The sequence below is a fragment of the Macrotis lagotis genome, chromosome X (assembly GCF_037893015.1).
Source record: "Macrotis lagotis isolate mMagLag1 chromosome X, bilby.v1.9.chrom.fasta, whole genome shotgun sequence".
Taxonomy (NCBI): Eukaryota; Metazoa; Chordata; class Mammalia; order Peramelemorphia; family Peramelidae; genus Macrotis; species Macrotis lagotis.
Genome location: NC_133666.1, coordinates 659,977,148 through 659,996,584, shown reverse-complemented (window position 1 = coordinate 659,996,584; position 19,437 = coordinate 659,977,148). Strand labels below are relative to the sequence as shown.

General features: G+C 37.2%; 1 protein-coding gene across 1 annotated transcript in view; it reads left to right on the top strand.

Annotated features, from left to right (window-relative positions):
* The window catches only part of ADGRD1 (adhesion G protein-coupled receptor D1), a 490,642-nt gene that overhangs the window by 404,004 nt on the left and 67,201 nt on the right, over positions 1 to 19,437 (top strand). Inside the window, exon 19 of the mRNA XM_074205246.1 lies at positions 16,557 to 16,623. Within this exon, the coding sequence (XP_074061347.1) occupies positions 16,557 to 16,623 (67 nt within the window). The remainder of the gene's footprint in view (positions 1 to 16,556; positions 16,624 to 19,437) is intronic.

The following is a 19,437-nucleotide window of genomic DNA, read 5'->3' as shown; positions in this document are numbered from 1 at the left end:
TTTTAAATGTTTGTTCATTTTTCTAGCTTATTTCTTGATATTGAGTTTGATTGAAACTTTGTTTTAAGATTGAACTCTGCTCATCTGAGGCTGAGAAATCCCTCTCCCAAACTTCAGAGCTAATCCTGGGGGAATTGTGGTCACTGGTTTATTCTCCCATTTTTCGCCAGGAAAGACTCCTGCCACCACAGATGCAAGCATTTCTCTTGGCATTGGAAACGAGCAGGGCTCTGCTTCCTAGTTATTGGCCTCCAGTGCTGCTCTCCACCCTGATACTGAAACCCAGAAGTGATCTGGGTTATAGTGTTGCCGATCAATAACAGTTGTTTCCACTGACACGAAAAGTCCCTTGTTATCTCTTTCTAGCCAGTTGTTTGAACCCCTTACTGTCTTTGCGCTGAGAGGCTCCAAAGTCACTACTACTGTTATTGCTGCCTCTATGTGTGTGTGTGTGTGTGTGTGTGTGTGTGTGTGCGCATGTGTGTGCGCGTGTGTGTGTGCGTGTGTGTGTGTATGGGGGGGCTCTGAATGGGCCACTGCTTCAGTGTCACTTCCTTGCTGATATCAAGTTTTCTTAGACTGAAAATTGTCTCATGCTGATTTTTGGTTGGTTCTGTCATTCTAAATGTTAAGAAAGTTTAGCTAGGTTGCCTCTAATCTGCTGTCTTGGCTCTGCCCTCCAGTGTCCTGATGTATGTATTTGAGAGAATACACCACAGGTTTATGTGAAAAAATGTTTTTTAGCTACTGATCACACTATCACACTATGTCACCTTAGTAAAACCTTTGATAAAATGCTTTTGTCACAATTGGCATGACTGTTACCCATAGGTCATACCCCTAGAACCTGTCAAAGCTATAACCACACTAGGGATCCAATCCATAAGTACCAGAATGGATTGGGTAGAGCATCTCAAAGGTTATGCTATACTCACATGTGATAATGTATATAAATCCTTATTATGTTTCAAAGCACTGAAAAACTATAATTTAAATTTATATATTTTTCCTAGATTTATGATTTCATCAATTTAGATGCTACACATTGAGGATACTCCTTCTACCAATGCAGTTCAGCAATTTATAATCTTAGGGAATTGCCTGGTCATATTGAGGGGTTAAGGAACTTGTTCAGGGTCATATGGACTGTATGTGATGGAGTTGAAACTTGATCCATCCTAAGGATAGGTTTCTATTTACCACTCCTAGAATAATAGGATAAATGGGACCACAGGCATCATTTATAAATTTTATAAATGAGGAAACCAGAGAACTTGATCAAGGTAACACAGGTAGAGGTAGCAGAATCATGTCCTCTGCAAAACTCATGCTCTTTCTGCCAAGATAGGCTGCCTTTGGTTCCTCTTCCCTTTATCTCTGTTTCCCTCCTGTGAAGCTCTTTTCTTATTTATCTCCCCCTTTATCCTCCTCATGGTTCTGCAGAACATATATAGGATGATGAACTTGGAATAAGGAAGAGTTTAGTTTCAATTCTCCTTTCTGACAGTTATGTATTCCTCAGTGGTCTTTGTACCTTTACATGCCTCTTGTAACTCCTTAGGACTTGTCTACTTAGTGTTAGATCAAGATCTAAGTTGGTAGAAGGAATTCTCACACTGGGATTTCCCTCCACAGATCCAATCCCAGATTTTTGCTTTTTTTTGGTTTGGACCTAGTAGAGTCAGTATTAAACTAGAATATACTCAATGATCAGACTTCACAGCTTTGGAAAAAAGACAGGGAGTAGAGTGGCAAGCAGCTAAACTAGAGAAAAGCTGAAATTATAGGAATTAAGTACATTTTGTCTTCATTTACATGGACTAAATGCTGAACAAGCTATTTCCAAGTGAAGGTCTTGACACACATCTGCTTTAATGAATAAATAAGAGTCATTTGTAACCAGGCTGTTAATTGTTCAGAAATTGTGGTTTCAAGAGAGATTGTCTTAAGGAGGCTAAACTCCCTCCCTGTCTTCTGTCTTTGATATATTTCTAACTTCCTTGGAATGGTGTTTCTTAGGATAATGGATTCAGAAACATTTTTGCAGCTGAAGAAGACATTTTGAAGTAGTATCTTAAAATCATTGAGATGGAAAGGAACTTGGAAATCATCTTATCCAAACCCTTTTCTTTATAAGTGAAGAAACCTGCCCAGCGAGGGCAGAACCTTGTCTAGGGTCACACAGTTAGTAAGAAGAACAGGAACTCACTCCTAGCACCCAGGCTGCCAATCTAGGTCCTTTACAATAATGTCAAAACATACTTTAGGGCAGCTAGGTGGATAGAGCACCAGCCCTGGAGTCAGGAGGACCTGAGTTCAAATGTGACCTCAGACACTTAATAATTACCTAGCTTTGTGGCTTTGGGCAAGCCACTTAACCCCATTTGCCTTGCAAAAAAATAAAAACAACCCCCCCCAAAACATACTTTAACTCTATGTTAATGCAACTTGCAAATTACCAGAGGCCAGAATTCATAAGTTCCCTCAAAGACCATCTTGTGTGCCACCCCAGCTTATGGAAAGAATATTGGGTCTGAGTTCCAGGCTCAAATCTTACACTAATCATCTGTTTCTATGGGCAAATCAGCCCCTTCTCTGGAATTCATTGGATCACAAATTGAGAATGAGAAGGACCCATTGAATCTGTCTAATTTAGCCCTTTCATTTTACTGATGAAAACCTGAGACCCAAAGAAACAGAGACTTAAGTAAAGCTAAATTGGAAGGAGAATTCAAACTCAGGTTCTCTGACTCCAGAATTGATATTCTTTGCATAATAGTCTGCTGAAGTTTAATTGAATACTGACCAACACATCATCCTAGAAGATGTAAGACATTGGGATTTTGTCCCTCTGAAAATAATAATTATCTTCCATTCAGATGGGACTTTAAAGAGAACAGCAAAACAGTTAACTTATAGTACCTCATTTGAACCTTATCATAATTCTATGAGAGATATAATAGTTTTATCTCAGTTTACACATGAAAACTTGAGAATTGGTGACTTGCCCAAGGTCTCATAGCTACTATATGGCAAAATTTGAACCCAAATCTTTCCAGTTCGAAGACTAGTTCATTTTCCATGCTACCTCTCTGTGAAATGGGTAGTGTTTTTAGAATACTTGTCCTATTCCCTGGAGTAGCAAAAAGTCCCATAATCCTCAATTGTAGATATTTCACACAGAAATTTGGGTGGCAATATCATATGGTGCCAGGAATTGCCAGTTAATTGGAGCTGGGAGGCTTTTCACAAAAGGGTTGAGTGCTTCAGCAGTTTATAACAGAAAATAGTTGAATTCTATTTCATGAGACTTTTATGTCGTTAAACATACTAAATTCCAGATAGAAAATACTCACTAGGTTAGGATTTCAAATGCTCTGCAAGAAACCTGCTTGGAATTATTTTTTTCCTTTTTTTTTTCCTCATTCATTAATACCTCAATAGGTCTAAGATTCATCAACCTTGAGACTTTCAGCCCCACCTGAAGTCAGTTGGTGGCTGAAAAACAAGTCTTTCCAGGCTTATATGTAGGCCAATCCTTTTGCCTTGTTAAGGAGTGTTAAGGGGTTCCCTGAGCTTATCTTTTTGAGTTATCATTTTTTTCCAGAAACACTGCACCCAGAATATGCAAGAAGCCTTGAATAAATCAAGGACAAAGGGACAAAGCTCCTCCTCCTCTCAAGCTGACATAATTTGTTGTTTGTATCCCTACCTGGACTCCATGTGTGTCCTTGGAATTTAAGAACCATGATAGTCAGTCTGTAGGAGACTCAGTATCTGCTTGTGCAACTGGACCTCTTGTAGATAAGCTTACCACTTATCTTTATAAAGAATGCTACTTTTGCCAACTTAATTATTCCCAATTTCTCCTCCTGTCACTCCCATTTAAATGGAAAATTCTATTTCTTCTCTTTTTGTTGACATTTCATAAATATGCAAGTTTCTGTTTAAATTGTAACTCTATGTGCTTGCTTAGGATTTCACATTCTCTTGCAATAAATCTAGTTGCAACACTATGTCCCATGGACTTGTGATGTTGTTTTTAGTTAATGGTGGTCTATGATGAGAGAAAATGACTCAGACTAGTCAGAGGATTCAGAAGTAGGGCTAGGTATCAGTATGGGACCCTTTTATGTCCTGTCTGTATCTGATCTCTTATTCAGGAAATTTCACTTTTCCATTCATATCTCAGATACCTTTCTCTTTGAGCTGAGTTCCTTATCACAAGAGAAATTAAGATGTCCTTTTGTTCTTTCAGCAGGATGTGGATTTGAAAGTCTGATCTGGATAATCAGTCTGGATGATGAAGTCCTCATCACCTCTCATTTGGACAACTATAATATAACATCAAAATTAGTGTCCCTGTTTCAAATCTTTGTCCTCTCCAATCTATTTTCTCTGTACTTGCCAAAGTTAATCTTCAAAAATAGTCTGCCCATTGCACTTCCCAACTCAAGAAGTTTGATAAATGCTTCCTACCTACCTACCTACTTACTTACTTATCTACCTAGTTAAATCTGTCTATCTTTCTTTCTATTATAATTCCATCTACCTATTTGTCATCTATCATCCATCTATCTGTCATCCACCCATTCATCTATCTACCTGTCATCCATCCTTCTATCCATCCATCCATCCATCCATCTCTATCTACCTATTATCCATCATCCATTTATCATCTATCTGTCATCCATTCATCCATCCATCTTTCTGTCTATCCATCTATCTAGCTATCTTTCTTTCTACTATGTTTCTATCATCTCTAGTGACTCCCTATTGCCTCTATGTTAAAATATTTATTTCTCAGCTTGATATTAAATTCTACTAAAGCCTACTTTTACAGACATTTCTTATTACTCTCCTTCACTCAATTTATATTCCAGCTAAACTGAACTACTTGTAATTCCATGAGCTTTGTACTTTGTCTCTTGACTTTGTAGACTGTACCTTAGTATATGAGTTTTTTTTACCTCAAGACTCAGCTTGGGTTCTAGCTCCAAAAAAGTCTCTCCCTATTGCCTTGGTTAGTTATTCTCTTCTCCAAATTATCTTATATTTCCTTATCCAATTATTGTATCTCCTATAAGAATCTAAATTCCTTAAGGGTAGAACTGTTTCATTTTTGTCTTCATATTTCTGACACCCAGAATAAAGTCTTATTCTTTCACTTTTTAATTGGTATAGGGAACTTCTTATAAGGAACTGACCTTAACCTATGGATCTATAGTTGCTGTGCAACTGGCTCTCCTCTTCCCTGTCTGATTCTTCACAGTCTGCTTTGCTGAATCGCCAGTCATATCATATTTCCTAGCTGTGGTTTTTTTTTAAACAAACTTCTCTCCCCTCCTCTCCATCTGCTATCTTTCCATCTGTTTTGTCCCCTTGGCCTTGTCCTTCGCCCCGTGCTTGCCTCTCATCTAATAATATGTTTATGAATCTTGTTCCTCCTTCTATAACACAAATGAATGAAATGAAATAAACTGAATGCATGAAGCATTTATCTATGTGCAAATCACCATTAAGTGCTGGGACTTAAATAGAAAATCAAGATAAAAGCAAGTGTTCAAATTCTGAGGATGAAGAGAGATAGAGAGTTCTCATGATCCTTAGGTGCAATGGCAAAGCAGATGATAAGCCTTCTTTAGTGTCCTTTCCACTGACGAAACTCATACAAATTGCTGATAGGTAATCCTTTGATAGTGTTGAGAACTTTGGTAACAAGAAGGAACATTTTCTAGGCCACATCTCCACAACTGAATTCAATTTATTAAATTCCTGCTAGGGTCCAGGCACTTTGCTAAGTTCTGGGGATACAGAAAAGAAAAACTATAGATAGTCCCTGCCTTCAAGGAGTTTTCAATCTAATGGAGAAAGATAACACACGCTTTAATAGAATTTATGAGCACTGCATTAGAAATATTGCTATTCCCCCGAATCTTGGGTTCTGAGCCCTGGGATGTCTCCATCAGGGTCTGAGGGGAGATGATGGTGAAAGTGAAGGTGGTGGTAGATGAGCTTGACTGGAACCTACATCTCTCACAAGCTAATCTCTTCTCTCTGCTCACATAACTATTATCAGAGGAGATAATATTCTGAGAAAAAGTGAATCTGGTCATTGCTTGCTTGTATACTAAAATGTAGACTCATTCCAGATACTTTAGGCCATATAAGTTTAACTTTGTAAATCATTGTTTAACTCGCTCACAAGTACCCAAGTTCTGGACTACATATGTGTATGCTCCATTATATCATATATAATATGCATATTATAAATGTGATATTCCATTCTATCCTCATTATTAGTCACCTTGTTGTATAGTTATAAAAATATCAATCTGGTAACTAGCCAATTATAAAATTCATTATAAAGGGTTTTTGTCAGTAAGAGTCAACCCAAGGCACAAGTTTGCCAAAATTTTCTTTAATGATATTTTTATTTTCTGTGATTATAGCTTGAGGCTCTATACTCTCATTGTAAAACAAAGAATATAAAACCAGCAGGTTGCATATTAATAAAAATGCTTTCTCCCTCCCCCACCCCAAAGCTAAGAGCAATCAACCTGGAATCTGTGATGTGATCTATTTTATTATTCCATACTGAAAAAAAGAAAAGAAAAATTAGGGATAATTTTTAATTACTTTAAATTAAATTTAAAACAAGTCTGTTAAAAATCCAAGTAAATTATACATTAAAGAACAAATTGTGAGTCCAAATATAGCCTTTTGAACCTTCTTTTATGCTTAAAGGGATATGAAGTTGCTAATTATTGTGACCACATATAACACATATGGCTATCTCAACTTTTAAAAGATGAAAGATTATTGAAAGAACCTCCTAATTGGTCTCCCTTCTCCAAGTATCTCCCCACTTCAATATATCCACCGCAAAGCTTTCCTTAAGTGTGGATCTGACTGTGTGACTCCCCTACTTAATAAATTCCAATGGTTTTCTAAAGCCTCTAGGATAAAACAGAAACACTTCTGTTGAATCTTTATAGAATCCTACACCTACCTGGTCTCACCCTATTTTGCTGGTGTCGTTGGATATTTCTCTGATTCTTATACTCTGTCATTCAAGCAAGCTGGCCATTTTTTTTCTTTATCACTGGCACTCCATTCCTCATTTCTGGGCCATGGACATGTACATCCTCAAAACCAAAAGTCCCTTTTCTTTCATTCACAATCAGGCTCCAAAATGACTCATGAAGCATTTCCTCCAACTGTTAATATTCTTCTCAAGTTAGACTTCATTGAGTTACTTTGTATTTGATTATATTTGATCACTTTATAAAATAATTATATATATATATATACATATGTCTCTTTTGTGGAATATAACCTCCATGAAATTAAGACTTGCTTCATCCTTGGTATTCTTATCTCCAGTGCTTAGCAAAGTGACTGACCCATAGATGGTACATAATAAGATATTTTGATTGATTATGTTCTCAGGGATTCTTAACCTTTTTTTTTGTTATCCTCCACCCTTTTGACATTGATTTTGGTGAAACCTATGGAACTTTCTTCAGAATAATATTTTTAAATTTATGAAGTAAACCACACAAGATTCTGTGTTTGTGTGTGTGTGTGTGTGTGTGTGTGTGTGTGTGTGTGTGTGTGTGTGTATCTTAGCTCAAGGATACCATCTATATAACTCTTACTACCTTGGAGATTATCCTGGGAATCACTGAGAAGTTAAGTGATTTTCTCAAGGTCACACAGCTATTATGTTTCCATGGCAGGATTTGAATTTAGGTCTTTCTGAGTCTAAGGTTATGTATCCATGGTTCCAAGGCTGCTTCTAATCAATGCATATTAAACTGAATTGAATTGAACTGAATTGAATGTCTAATTTAATAGGATCTTTTCTTCCCCATTGACTTTGCCTTAGAGAAAACTGGGGTCAGTGCTATATCATGATGAGCTTTCAGAGGAGGAATTTTAATAGGGACTTTTAAGTATTGAAATCAATAAGTTTTTTTTATTTGTTTGTATTTTTTAAACTCTGACTTGTGGTCTTCAGTGATATGAATTTCCCTCACCAATTAAGGAGTATTCTGAAAACTCTCACCTCCACAAGATGTCTGCAAGCGGTTTAAATAATCTCTAAGAATGAGAGACAAGGGATCAGTGTAAACATGAGACAACTATATACATTAGGAATAGGCATATTATTCTATCCTTGCCCTGCAGTGACTCATTAGGAAAGAGAGGCAGTGCCCTGGAGGTTAGCCTAGAATGAAGTTTGGAATACATTTGCCCTGACCCCAATTCATTATAATTAGTACTTAAAATTTAATGCCCATGTTTTCAAATAAGAGTTTTGAGGAAAGAGTGGTCTGTTTCTATAGGAATGGTACATGAGCTGATTCTTTAAAGAGAAAGCTGCGTCCTCAGGATGTCATTAAACGTGGGATTCTTAAAGAGAGACTGGACCAACAAGAGAGGAACTCTTGTCTGTTTTAAACTGGAACAAAAATTCCATCAGCAGCTTATCCTCATGCAGGGTCATTTGAACCTAATTTGAATACCTCTAGGGATGGTCACCTCACTCCCTTATAACGTACTGTTTCACTTTTGGACAACTGTAATGGTTAGAAAATTTTTCTTTACCTAGAATCAAAATCTAGTTTGTGTTGATAACTTTTTCTTGTCACCCTTTAGAGAATGAGGTGGGGAGAGAGAGAGAGAGAGAGAGAGAGAGAGAGAGAGAGAGAGAGAGAGAAACAGAGAGAGAGACAGAGAGAGACAGAGACACAGAAAGAGAGACAGACAGAGAAACACAGAAAGACAGAGATAGAGATAGACAGACAGAAACGGTGAGGAAGGAGGGAGATAAGGAGGGAGGCAGAAATAAAAGGACAGACTGATAGATGTAGAGGTAGATATGTGAAGAGATAGAAAGAGACAGTTGGCAGCCATATGGGGATGGATTAGAAAGGTAGAGTTGAGGCAGGGAGGATAATTAGGAGGTTTCTTCATTAATCTTGGAGAGGTGATACCTGGGACATAAACTTGAGTATAACTGTATGATTATAGAGAAAGACACTGGTGTGGGAGGTGCTTTGAGATAGAAATGGTAAGATTTGGCAACTGATCAGTTGTGGTAGTGAAGAAAGAATGAGGAGTGAAAATTGAATCCTGGAAGACTATAAGAGTGACATACACAGCAAAAAAAAGAAGAAAGATCTGAAAAGGGATTGTTTGGAGGGAAAATAATGGGTATTTTCTGCCTTCTTGTATGCTGTTTGTTTAGCATAATGCTTGGTCAGTGGTAAATGATAAATAACTACTTGTTAATGAGCTTTTGACTGAGTTCTTTCAACATTGGAGTTTGAGTTGCTTATAGGACATATAATTCAAAATATTCACCAGGTAGGTTTATTATGTGGGACATGAGGGCTAGATATAAAGCTTTAGGAGTTACCTACATAGAAATTACAATTAAATCATGGGAGTTGATGAAATCACCAGGTGAGCGAATGTAAAGAAAGAAGAGAAGATGACTTAAGATGGAGCCTTGGGGGAATACCTGCAGTTAGGGGTATGAGGTAGGTTAATGAACCAGCAGAAGAAATTGAGAAGTGCTCAGATGGGTTAAAAGAGAAGCAGGAAAGAATAGTGTCATGAAAATTCGGAGAGGAAGCAATCCACCTGACAAGGAGATCAGCAGTTTCAAGGTTAGTATAGAGGACAAGAAGGATGAGGACTGAAAAGACCATCAGATTTGGCAATTTGGTAATATTGAAGAGAGCAATTGAAGTTCAGAAATCCAGGATAACCCTTTGATCCAACAATACTACTACTACTAGGTTTGTATCCTAAAGAATTCACAAAGAAGAGTAAAAAAAAAAAACTACAAATGTACAAATATATATATTCTTTTCACAGTGAAAAAGAATTAGAAATTGAGGGAGTATTCATGAATTGGGGAATGGATGAATGAATTGTGGTATATGAATGTTATGGAACATTATTGTTCTATAAAAAAATCAAAAGGGACAGAACTTCAGAAAAGCCTGGAAAGACTTACATGAACTTATGCTGAGTGAAATGAGCAGAACTAGAAGAACACTGTGTGATGGTCAACTATGATGGATTTGCTCATCTCAGCAGTACAATAATCAAGGACAATTCTAAAGGACTCTTGGTGGAAAATGTTTTCCATGTCCAGAGAAGGAATTGTGGAATCTACATGCAGATCTAAGCTTACTATTTTCAATTGTAAAAAATTGTTTATGCATTGTTTTTTCTCTCATGTTTTTTCCTGCTTTTCATTTGATTCTTCTTTCACAACATGTTTAATATGACTATATCTTTAACATAGTTATACATGTATAACCAATATTTGATTGTTTTCTGTAGAGGGAGGGGGGAAGGAGGGGCAAAATGTGAAATTCAAAATCTTACCAAAAATGATTGTTGAAAACTATCTTTGAAGTTGGAAAAACAAATGAATAAAATATTTTTGCAAAGAGAAGTTCAGTATAAAGGAAGAGGTTTAAAAACATGGAAAGCTAGAAGAATTATCTTACAGTGGAAAGAATTAGGGAAATTCAGAAGATGGATGCTTTGGGTGAATATATAATGTAATACCTTACCCATCATCCCTGTTTATCCTGTCCTCCTTTCTCTTTCCCAATGAAAACTGAGATTGTGAATATGATGGGGAATAATACTCATTTTCTACTGTTACAGTGAACAGAGCACATGTGGTAATCTGGGGGATATATGAGGGATGAAGTTGAGGATTAGCTATGGAAATTTCCTTGCATAGATACTGAATTTCTGAGTGAGCTTCCATTGCCATGAGGGACTGAAGCTTGTTGGACCATTTAGGACCAGCTGTGGGAGAGGAGAGTGAGACCATGTTTATTAAGTTTGGTTGTATTTGAGAAAAACTCATAACTGATTATGGAAGGATATTTGGTAGATTGTGACTCATCTTTAAATTCTCTTATTAGTTAATCTCCCACATCTTGGATGCAAGACATCTATAGTTTCCATTTTTGAAGACCATTGTTCTGGATATTCAATTCAATCCAACAAACATTGTCATATTATTACAATCTTTCCTAGAATATGACATCTATAGGATCTAATCAGGGTGGGCAGGGGTGTGCTGATTAATGTTTAACAACTAGCTCTCCAAAACCACTGCTATACTTTTAAAAGTTTAATTGTTGTAAATATTTTCTCCATTACTTGATTCTAAGTAATGACTACAGTAATAAATTTGATTTGTAATACTACTGGATTTTGAGGTGTAAATATTCACACTGAAAATTCAACAATCAATTCTCTTGAGTAGGTAAGGTATCAGTTGGTTTCACACGCTCCTTACTGATTAGTTTATTACTGTGCTAGTTCTAGTCTCTTTCTCTGTTTCTGTCTGTCTGTCTTTGTCTGTCTCTGTCTCAATCTCTGTCTCTGTCTCTGTCCCTGCCCTCTTTCTTTTTGTTTCTTTCTTGTTTCTCTCTTTCTTCTTTTCTCCTCTTGCTTTCTTTCTTCCCCCACAGGCACACATAGATACGTACTTATGGATTTCTAATTTTATACACACAAGGACCTCTTGTCAAGGCGATGCAATGGATAGAACACTGAACTTGGAGTTAGGAAGACTGAAGTTCAAATATGACTTCAGACACTAACTAGCTATGAGACCCTGAACAAGTTGCTCAACCTCTGTTTGTTTTAGCTTGTCAACTATAAAATGGGAATAATAACAGCACCTATCTCTGGGGAAAGGTTATTGTAAGAATTGAATAAGGTAATAATTGGTAAGTCAGATCCTTAGCTCAGGATTTGGAAGGTACTAGATAAATGTATATTCCTTCAATTTAGAGTCTCAGTTGCTTGGAGTACTGAGAGATTAAGTGATTTGTTTGGAATCATATCCTCAGTATGTATATGAGGCAAAACTTGATGTTAAGTCTTCCTGACTCCAACGTTGACTCTATCCATTATACCTATACTGCCTCTAATGCCTCTTTATACAGTCTAAAATTGCATTAAATTCTTAGACCAGCCAGTCCTCTGTTCACTCCTAACCAGAATTCTATTTACTCCTTCAATGTCTTACTAGATGAATTTCATATATTCTTGGGTTAAACTAGATGATAGGCAAGACCCTTTTAGCTCCAGACTCTATTTTTCTAAGGCTATATTTAGTATCTCAGTGTCCATGCAAATGAAAATTCCCCTTAGTGATTTCACTTACATCTATAGCTGTCTATGTGAACAACTTTACATTGATAAATTGATTGAAAACATGCCATTAAAGATTCTGTACTCTTCTGTCCTACCCCTCTCCTACAGACTAAGAGAGTTGATTTCAGACACTCTATTTTTTATTCTTTGTCTTTTTTTTTAGATGTGTATGTGTTTGGAGGAGGTATTTGAGTGCCCAGGGGAGGTTAAAACCCACTTCCAGATCTTGGCAGGGAGTATGGTATCTGGAAATTACCATTTTTGAAGTCTTATAAGAGGTATAGAAATAGTACCATTTTTGAAGTCTTAGAAGAAGTATAGAAATAGTAGGAATAATTTTACATTTTGCAAGGCTTTTTTGAGGGGATGCCTTATTCTATTTGAATCTCATAATGTATTTTGAGATAGATATCACAATAGACAGTGAGAAAACTGAGACTCAAAGATCTTAATGATGAATTTTAAGTGGCATGTCCATGCAACTGGTGGGGTGAGAGACAGCATTCAAACCTAGGTTTCTTTGGATATTATTCACTGTACTTCATCATGGGGCTTCTTTTTAGAAAATGAAAATAGCAACAACAATAACATTCTAAGATGTGACCCCAGCTCAGGTTTAAGAAGTAATATCCTTAAAAGTCCTTGCACAGTATTTTCCTGGAAAATAACTGAAAAAGTTGAGTATGAGCCCCAAGGACACAGGGCATGTGTCCCAAGTGAGGAACAATGAGAATAATGATGGTGAAATGAATAATACATATATACAGCACCTTAAGGCTTTAGTTAATAAAACAACAAGCATATAGTAAATGATTACTGTAAGTAAATTAAGTATTGAAGATATAAGGATAAAGTCATAACCACTTGCTCTCAAGGAGTTCACATTCTAACAGGAGACAAGATGTAAATATTGAGGTAAAGAATATATCTATCCATGTGGCCAACTATCTATGTACACACACACACACACACACATGGATACATACTCATATAAATATATATATATATGTATATATATACATATATATATATATATGTAGAGAGAGAGAGAGAGAAAGAGAGAGAGAGAGAGAGAGAGAATATGAGAGAATATGAGAGAATATGAGCCCAGGGTCTGTGAGTGTTAGTAGTTTCTGGTTATTTTTGTTTTAGTTTAAGTTTTTGGATTCTAGGTCATGGAAATAACTGAAATTGCTTTATCTTTAGTACTTAATTTCTGTTTTGGAGAGGTTTGAAAAGTTGTGGGGATTGGGGGAAATATCTAGTTTGCCATCTTGTTGCCCATACCATTGAAAAAGAGAGAAAAGAAAATAAGAAAGAACAGAGAAATAAAGAGGAGAGAGGAGAGAGAAAAAAAGGAGACAGAGAAATGGTAGAAAGAGAGGTTAAATGGAAAGTAATATCAAAGGGCAGCTAGATGGTGCCATAATGGATAGGTGGTGCCAGACCTGGAGTCAGGAATATTCTTCTTGAGTTCAAATCCAGTCTCAGAATTTGATAGCTGAGCAAGTCACAGTTTGCCTCAGTTTCCTCATCTGTAAAATGAATTGTAGAAGGAAATGGCAAATCACTCTAGTACCTTTTCCACGAAAATCCAAAAAGGGGTCACAAAGAGTAGAATATGACTATAAACAACACTCTCAAAGGAGAAAAGGGGGAGAGAGTGGTACCTAGAAATTCCTCTTGTTGGAGATATAATTTTAACTAATTCTCAGAAGTTATCCAGGGGAAGCAAAGACAGAGTTGAGAGTGTAAAACATTCTTGGAGTGAAGGGCATCCAATGCAAAGACTTTAGATGGAATATGGTTATTTATAAGTAAGCTGTCATAGCTGGATCACAGAGTATGTGGCAGAGAATCAAGCATCAGAACACTGGAAAAGATAGGAAACACCCAGGTTATGGAGAGTTTAAACAGACCTGTTGAGGTAGTTCAGGACTTTTTTGTTCTTGGTTTTTGGTCTGGATCAACAACAATAGATGTTTATAGATAGGGAATTCCTGTGTGTGTGTGTGTGTGTGTGTGTGTGTGTGTGTGTGTGTGTGTGTGTGTTGTATCCATCCATGCCTGAAGATCAGCAAGTATCCTGAACCTTGAAATTTTAGAGTTGTTTATGGCATAGGACACAGCATCCCGTGCAGGGATTTATAGTCTGTATGGGTCAGAGTCAGGCCTTGTTGTTCTGAGGGCAAGGTTAGTTCTCTCCTCACCAAGATCCTGCCTCTCTAGTGTAGGTCTCATTTTCTAGATAAGACAAGGGAGACTTAGGGGGTGACCTGAAATGCCCAAGGATAGGTGGCTAAGTATACTCAAGATAACACTTTCCCTATGATAATCCTTTTTTCTTTAAAAAAAAAATTTTTTAAAAAGAGAGTTCACTAACAATGACCAGGATTATATGCTAAGATGTCTGTGAATCACTGTTCCTATGGTTTCTGATGAGACTCTCTTGTTAAGCCCTTTTCCAGACTCCCTTATTTTTCCACAGGTGACATTGAAGGGGCAGGAGACAAGGAAGACAACTTCTCCCTTTGTACACCAAACTCTCCATTTATTTGCCAAACTATAAGTATTTAAATATCCTCTCCAGTCTCTAATCCACTCCCACTCCCATGGCACTTAGTAAAACAATGTTCTGGTACTTAAGGGCACTAGGTGATGAAGATTTACAGTATTTTCACATGCAGCAGTTCCTAACATATCCCCCTTCTTGTCTTTTTTTGGAAACAAAATTATTACATAATGAATGCTACATAAGTTGTAAACAAAAGTTCAAAAATAGTATAAACAAATGTCAATTAAACAATAGTAAAAACCAATATGACCAATTCTTTGAAATACATTGTATCCCCAATTTACAAAGATTACAAAGTTTTTTCTTTTGCCAACAAAAAAATCTTTCAGAGCAATCAAATTCAAAACCCAAACTAAAAGGAGTAACTTTTAACTCAGATAACATTTAACTTTACCTAACTATTTCAGAGTTTAGAAACTAACACAAACACAGAATACAGTTCTCTTGTATCACATTTACCAAGCTGGGACTGATAACCTGGCCAGTACCAAATCTCAGAATATAGAAACATTTTCCCACCTCTCCAGGCCAGTGGAGAGTTGTAAAATGTCCTACAAATGTTTAAATACACACATATATATACACACACATAACCAATTAAGACCAATCAACAGAAATATAAGCCATAGGCACAGGCTTCATTCAAAAGACAAAATCTAAATTTCCCAATCCCAGCAAAAAGTCTTTTCCCCCCTTTTTTCCTTAACTAATTGATCAAGGTCTCTGAGGGAGACAAAGAAGACAAACTTCTCCCTTTGTACACCAGAGTCTCTGTTTATTTGCCAAAATACAATTGCTTAAATATCCTCCCCAGTCTCTAATCCAGTCTCTAATCCACTTTTACTCCCATGGCATTTAGTAAAATAAAGTTCTGGTGCTCAAGGGCACCAGGTGATGAAGATTTTACAGTATTCCAACACACAACAATCCCTAACACTCTCCAGTGCCCCAATTTCCCCACCCCAATATTGTTCAAGGAACAAAGTTTTTGAAGTCAAGTATGATGAATTTAGTACAAAGAAAAATCACACCTGAGGGGTAATCTTGTTTCATTATGGAGAATTCTTTTGGCTCTGAGTGTGTGTGTGTGTGTGTGTGTGTGTGTGTGTAAAATGGACAGAGGCATCCAACACAGGCACTCATTGTAAGGGGCATACAGCATATTTGTTCAATGAATAAATGAATAATATTGTTATTTTTCTTTTTTCTTTAACTTCTTCTTTTTCCCCAATTACATGCAAAAACAATTTTAACATTCTTTTTTTTTCAAATTTTGAGCTTCAAATTCTCTTCCTCTCTACCCTTTCCCCTCATTGAAAAGGCAAGCAATTTGACATAGGTTATGTATGTGTAATTATGCAAGACACTAATGAACATTATTAATGCAAATTATTTTTGAAAATATTTTGTAAAGTAAGCCGCTAGTTATAGATTTCATCATTCTCATTTTTTCCTGCTTGTGGTTTTTAGTAATGAAAATATCTGGCTCAATTCCTTCTTCCCAGTTCTCTCTCCTCCCCACCCCCATATCCACCTTGAGCAGGTTATGCAGTTGGTAGCTTCCCTCTCAATCATTCATAAGGCCTTGATGGTCTCCAGAAAGGAAGACAAAGGTGCTATCAATTCTTCAATGTCTCTGACTGCAAAATTAAACATCTATACAAGACAACTTCCACTGGCTTGCTAATTAACTGCAACATTAATTAAATGACCTTATTCTCCAATTTGCAGCCCAGGGCTAGAGAGTAACTCCTCTGTTTTCTTCTTTCAGTTGCTGGTTGTCCTTGGGGAAGGGAGCCATCTGGGCTTTTGTGGCCCCAGCCCTGTTCGTCATCATGGTAGGTGATTTGCAGTTGGGGTACATGAGAGTAATGGCCTTTTTTATAGCTTAAGTTTTTCTGGTACCTCTTGATTTTGCACCACAGTCATTTCCTGATTTAAACCATTCCCTCAACCCTTTTAACCCTCTTTCATAACCAGCTGATGCAGGGATAAGACTAATAAAATATAAGCTGACTCTAACCACCTGTGGCCATCCTCTTCTGTGTCCAGAGGAAGGAAATGTGTTTCATTTTCTCTTGTCCAAGTCAGAGAATGGTCATGACATTTAATCTCAGTCTATGTGATTTTTGTTACTGTTTTAATTTACATCATTACAATCATTTTGGGAGAGGTGGCAGAATATAAGAAACCTTAGGTATAATTTGTGTCTCTGACATATACAAGTGTGTGACCCTTATCAAGTGACTTCACTTCCCAGTACCCTAGTCAGCTCTCTGACTCAGTGGATTATCTTTGAGCTGCTGGTTTGTACTGGAAGAAAGGGTTCCATATCTGGAATTCTTTGTGAGGCATTTAGGTATGATGGAGAAAAGAGCTCTGCATCTGGAGTCAGGAAGACAAGTTCAAATGTAACCTCTGATACTATCTAGCTGTGGGACTCTTGCCTAGATATTTAACCTCAGCTGTAGAATGGGGATACTAACCACACCTACCTAACAAGGTTGTTGTAAGTGTCCAATGAGATAATATTTGTAAAAATTATTACTTAGAATAATCTCTAGTAGGTGATAAATCAGTGTTTACTCTGCCACCCCCACTACTGATGTTACATATCTAGACCTTTCCTCCCAACCTTGAAAAATATATTTTTATAGTATACTTTTCCTCATTTGACTCACTATATACATTAATACCTATTCATACAAGTTATCTCACATTTCTCTGAATTCCTCATTTCTTGTTACTTTGTTATCATTGTAACCCATTACCATCAATTGATATATCATAATCTTTAGCTATTTAATCAATAGGCTTAGCGTGAATACTTTAGAGATGAGAAACTGAGTCTCAGAAAGGTTCAGTGGTTTACTTGGTCACACAGTTAATTGAGGCTGAGTCAGAACTAGTGCTCTGATAAAAAGACAATTGTCAATTCTTGAAGCATCTCAACTTTAATAAGAGAGAGGCTCACCCAGTGTTCCCAGGTTTTTTAGTGAGCAAATTCAAGTGCATTTCCTAATAAATTTGTTTCTAATGATAGGATTTGGGTTTGGATTCAGGAAGACTCAGTTCAAATGCTGTCTCTTCCTTGCTATATACATACAACTATGGCAAGTCAAATTTTTGATCCATGGTTCTCTCATCTATAGAAATGCGGACAATATTACCTGTAGCATGAGAATCAGTAGAGATTATGCTTATACAGTCGTTTATAAATTTTAAAGCGTTATAGAAAGCTCACCTGTTTTCATTAAGGACCACAGCATTAGGAGTGACCTGGGTTGGTACTGTTCAATCACGGGTACCTTGGAGAACTTCTTTGAGATACTAGCCCACATTAGGTGACCAGTCAACATCAACAATCATTTGTGAAGCCTCCACTAAGTGCAAGGAGCTTGGGTATGAAGGAAAAACATGTCAATACCTGTCTTCAAAGAACCCGTACCTTTGTGGGGGAAATAGGTGGGTATGTGTAAGATACATTCAAAAGTAACTAGAAGATAGAGTGTAACCTAAAAGAAACCACAAGTTAGGGAGAAAGGGGGTAGGGAATAGGAAAAGGGAGGGCAGGTATACACCTGGAAAAGACCTCTGGCAGAAGCTGAGCTGAGGTATGAAGGAAGTCATGGATTCTGAGAGGAATATTGTGCAAAACACCCTGCTTGTCATTGGGCAAATTGAAAGCTTAGAGAAAACCCAGTACTTTTTCTCAAAGTGCTTACTGTCTAGAAGAGAAATGAGGAACTAACACAGACCATTATAATACATAGTATTCCATGATGAATACATTGAGAAAAGCAAAGCATAAGACAATGTGAGGGGGTGTGTAATCATGTTGGAATGGGGCTTCAAAAGCTGGATAGAAAGATGAGCCTCCTCTGTTTTCCTGATATAAGGTACAGCCCTAGCACAAGAAAGGAAACTGGAGATGTCAGTAAATTATCCACTTTGACTTGGTGATAGAAGTCAAAATTGGGATCAACAAGGGAGACAATCAAAGTTCATTAAATTAAATTGAAATGGAACAGCATTATAGATCAAGGAATACATCTTGGCTATTTCTAAGAGTCAATCTCTGACTCCCTCTGCCTGCCTTGTTCTTCCTCTCACTTCTTCTCCTCTTCTCTCTCTCTCTCTCTCTCTCTCTCTCTCTCTCGTTTTTTCCTTCCTCCCTCATTCTTCTCTCTCCCCCTTTCTTCCTCTCACTCTTTGTTCCTCCCTCTATCCCTGTCTCTTTTTTCTCTCTCCTCTCAGTTTCTCTGTCTCTGTTCTTGTCTCCCTCTTTCTTCCTCAGTCACTCCCTCCTTTCTCTCTCTTTCTCCATCTCTCTATGGGTCTTGTTTTCCATCTCCCTTCTGTCTTGGGTTGTTTGTCTCTTTCTCTCCCCTTCCTTCCTTCCCTCTCTCTGTCTTTGTATCCCTTGTGTTTTGCTCTTTCTTTCCCTCTCTTTGTCTTTCTGTTTCTGTCCCTTTCTTCTCTCTCTCTCTATGCCTCTCTATGTGTCTCTATCTCTCCTTTTCTTAAGGCAACTTCAATTTATTTCTTCACCCATGCTGTATTTTTCTTCGCTTTCCTCAGAACTCTAATTTGTGAGTTGAGCCCGGGTAATGGGGCCCTATAGCTATTCACCATAACTTTTTATCTGCCAC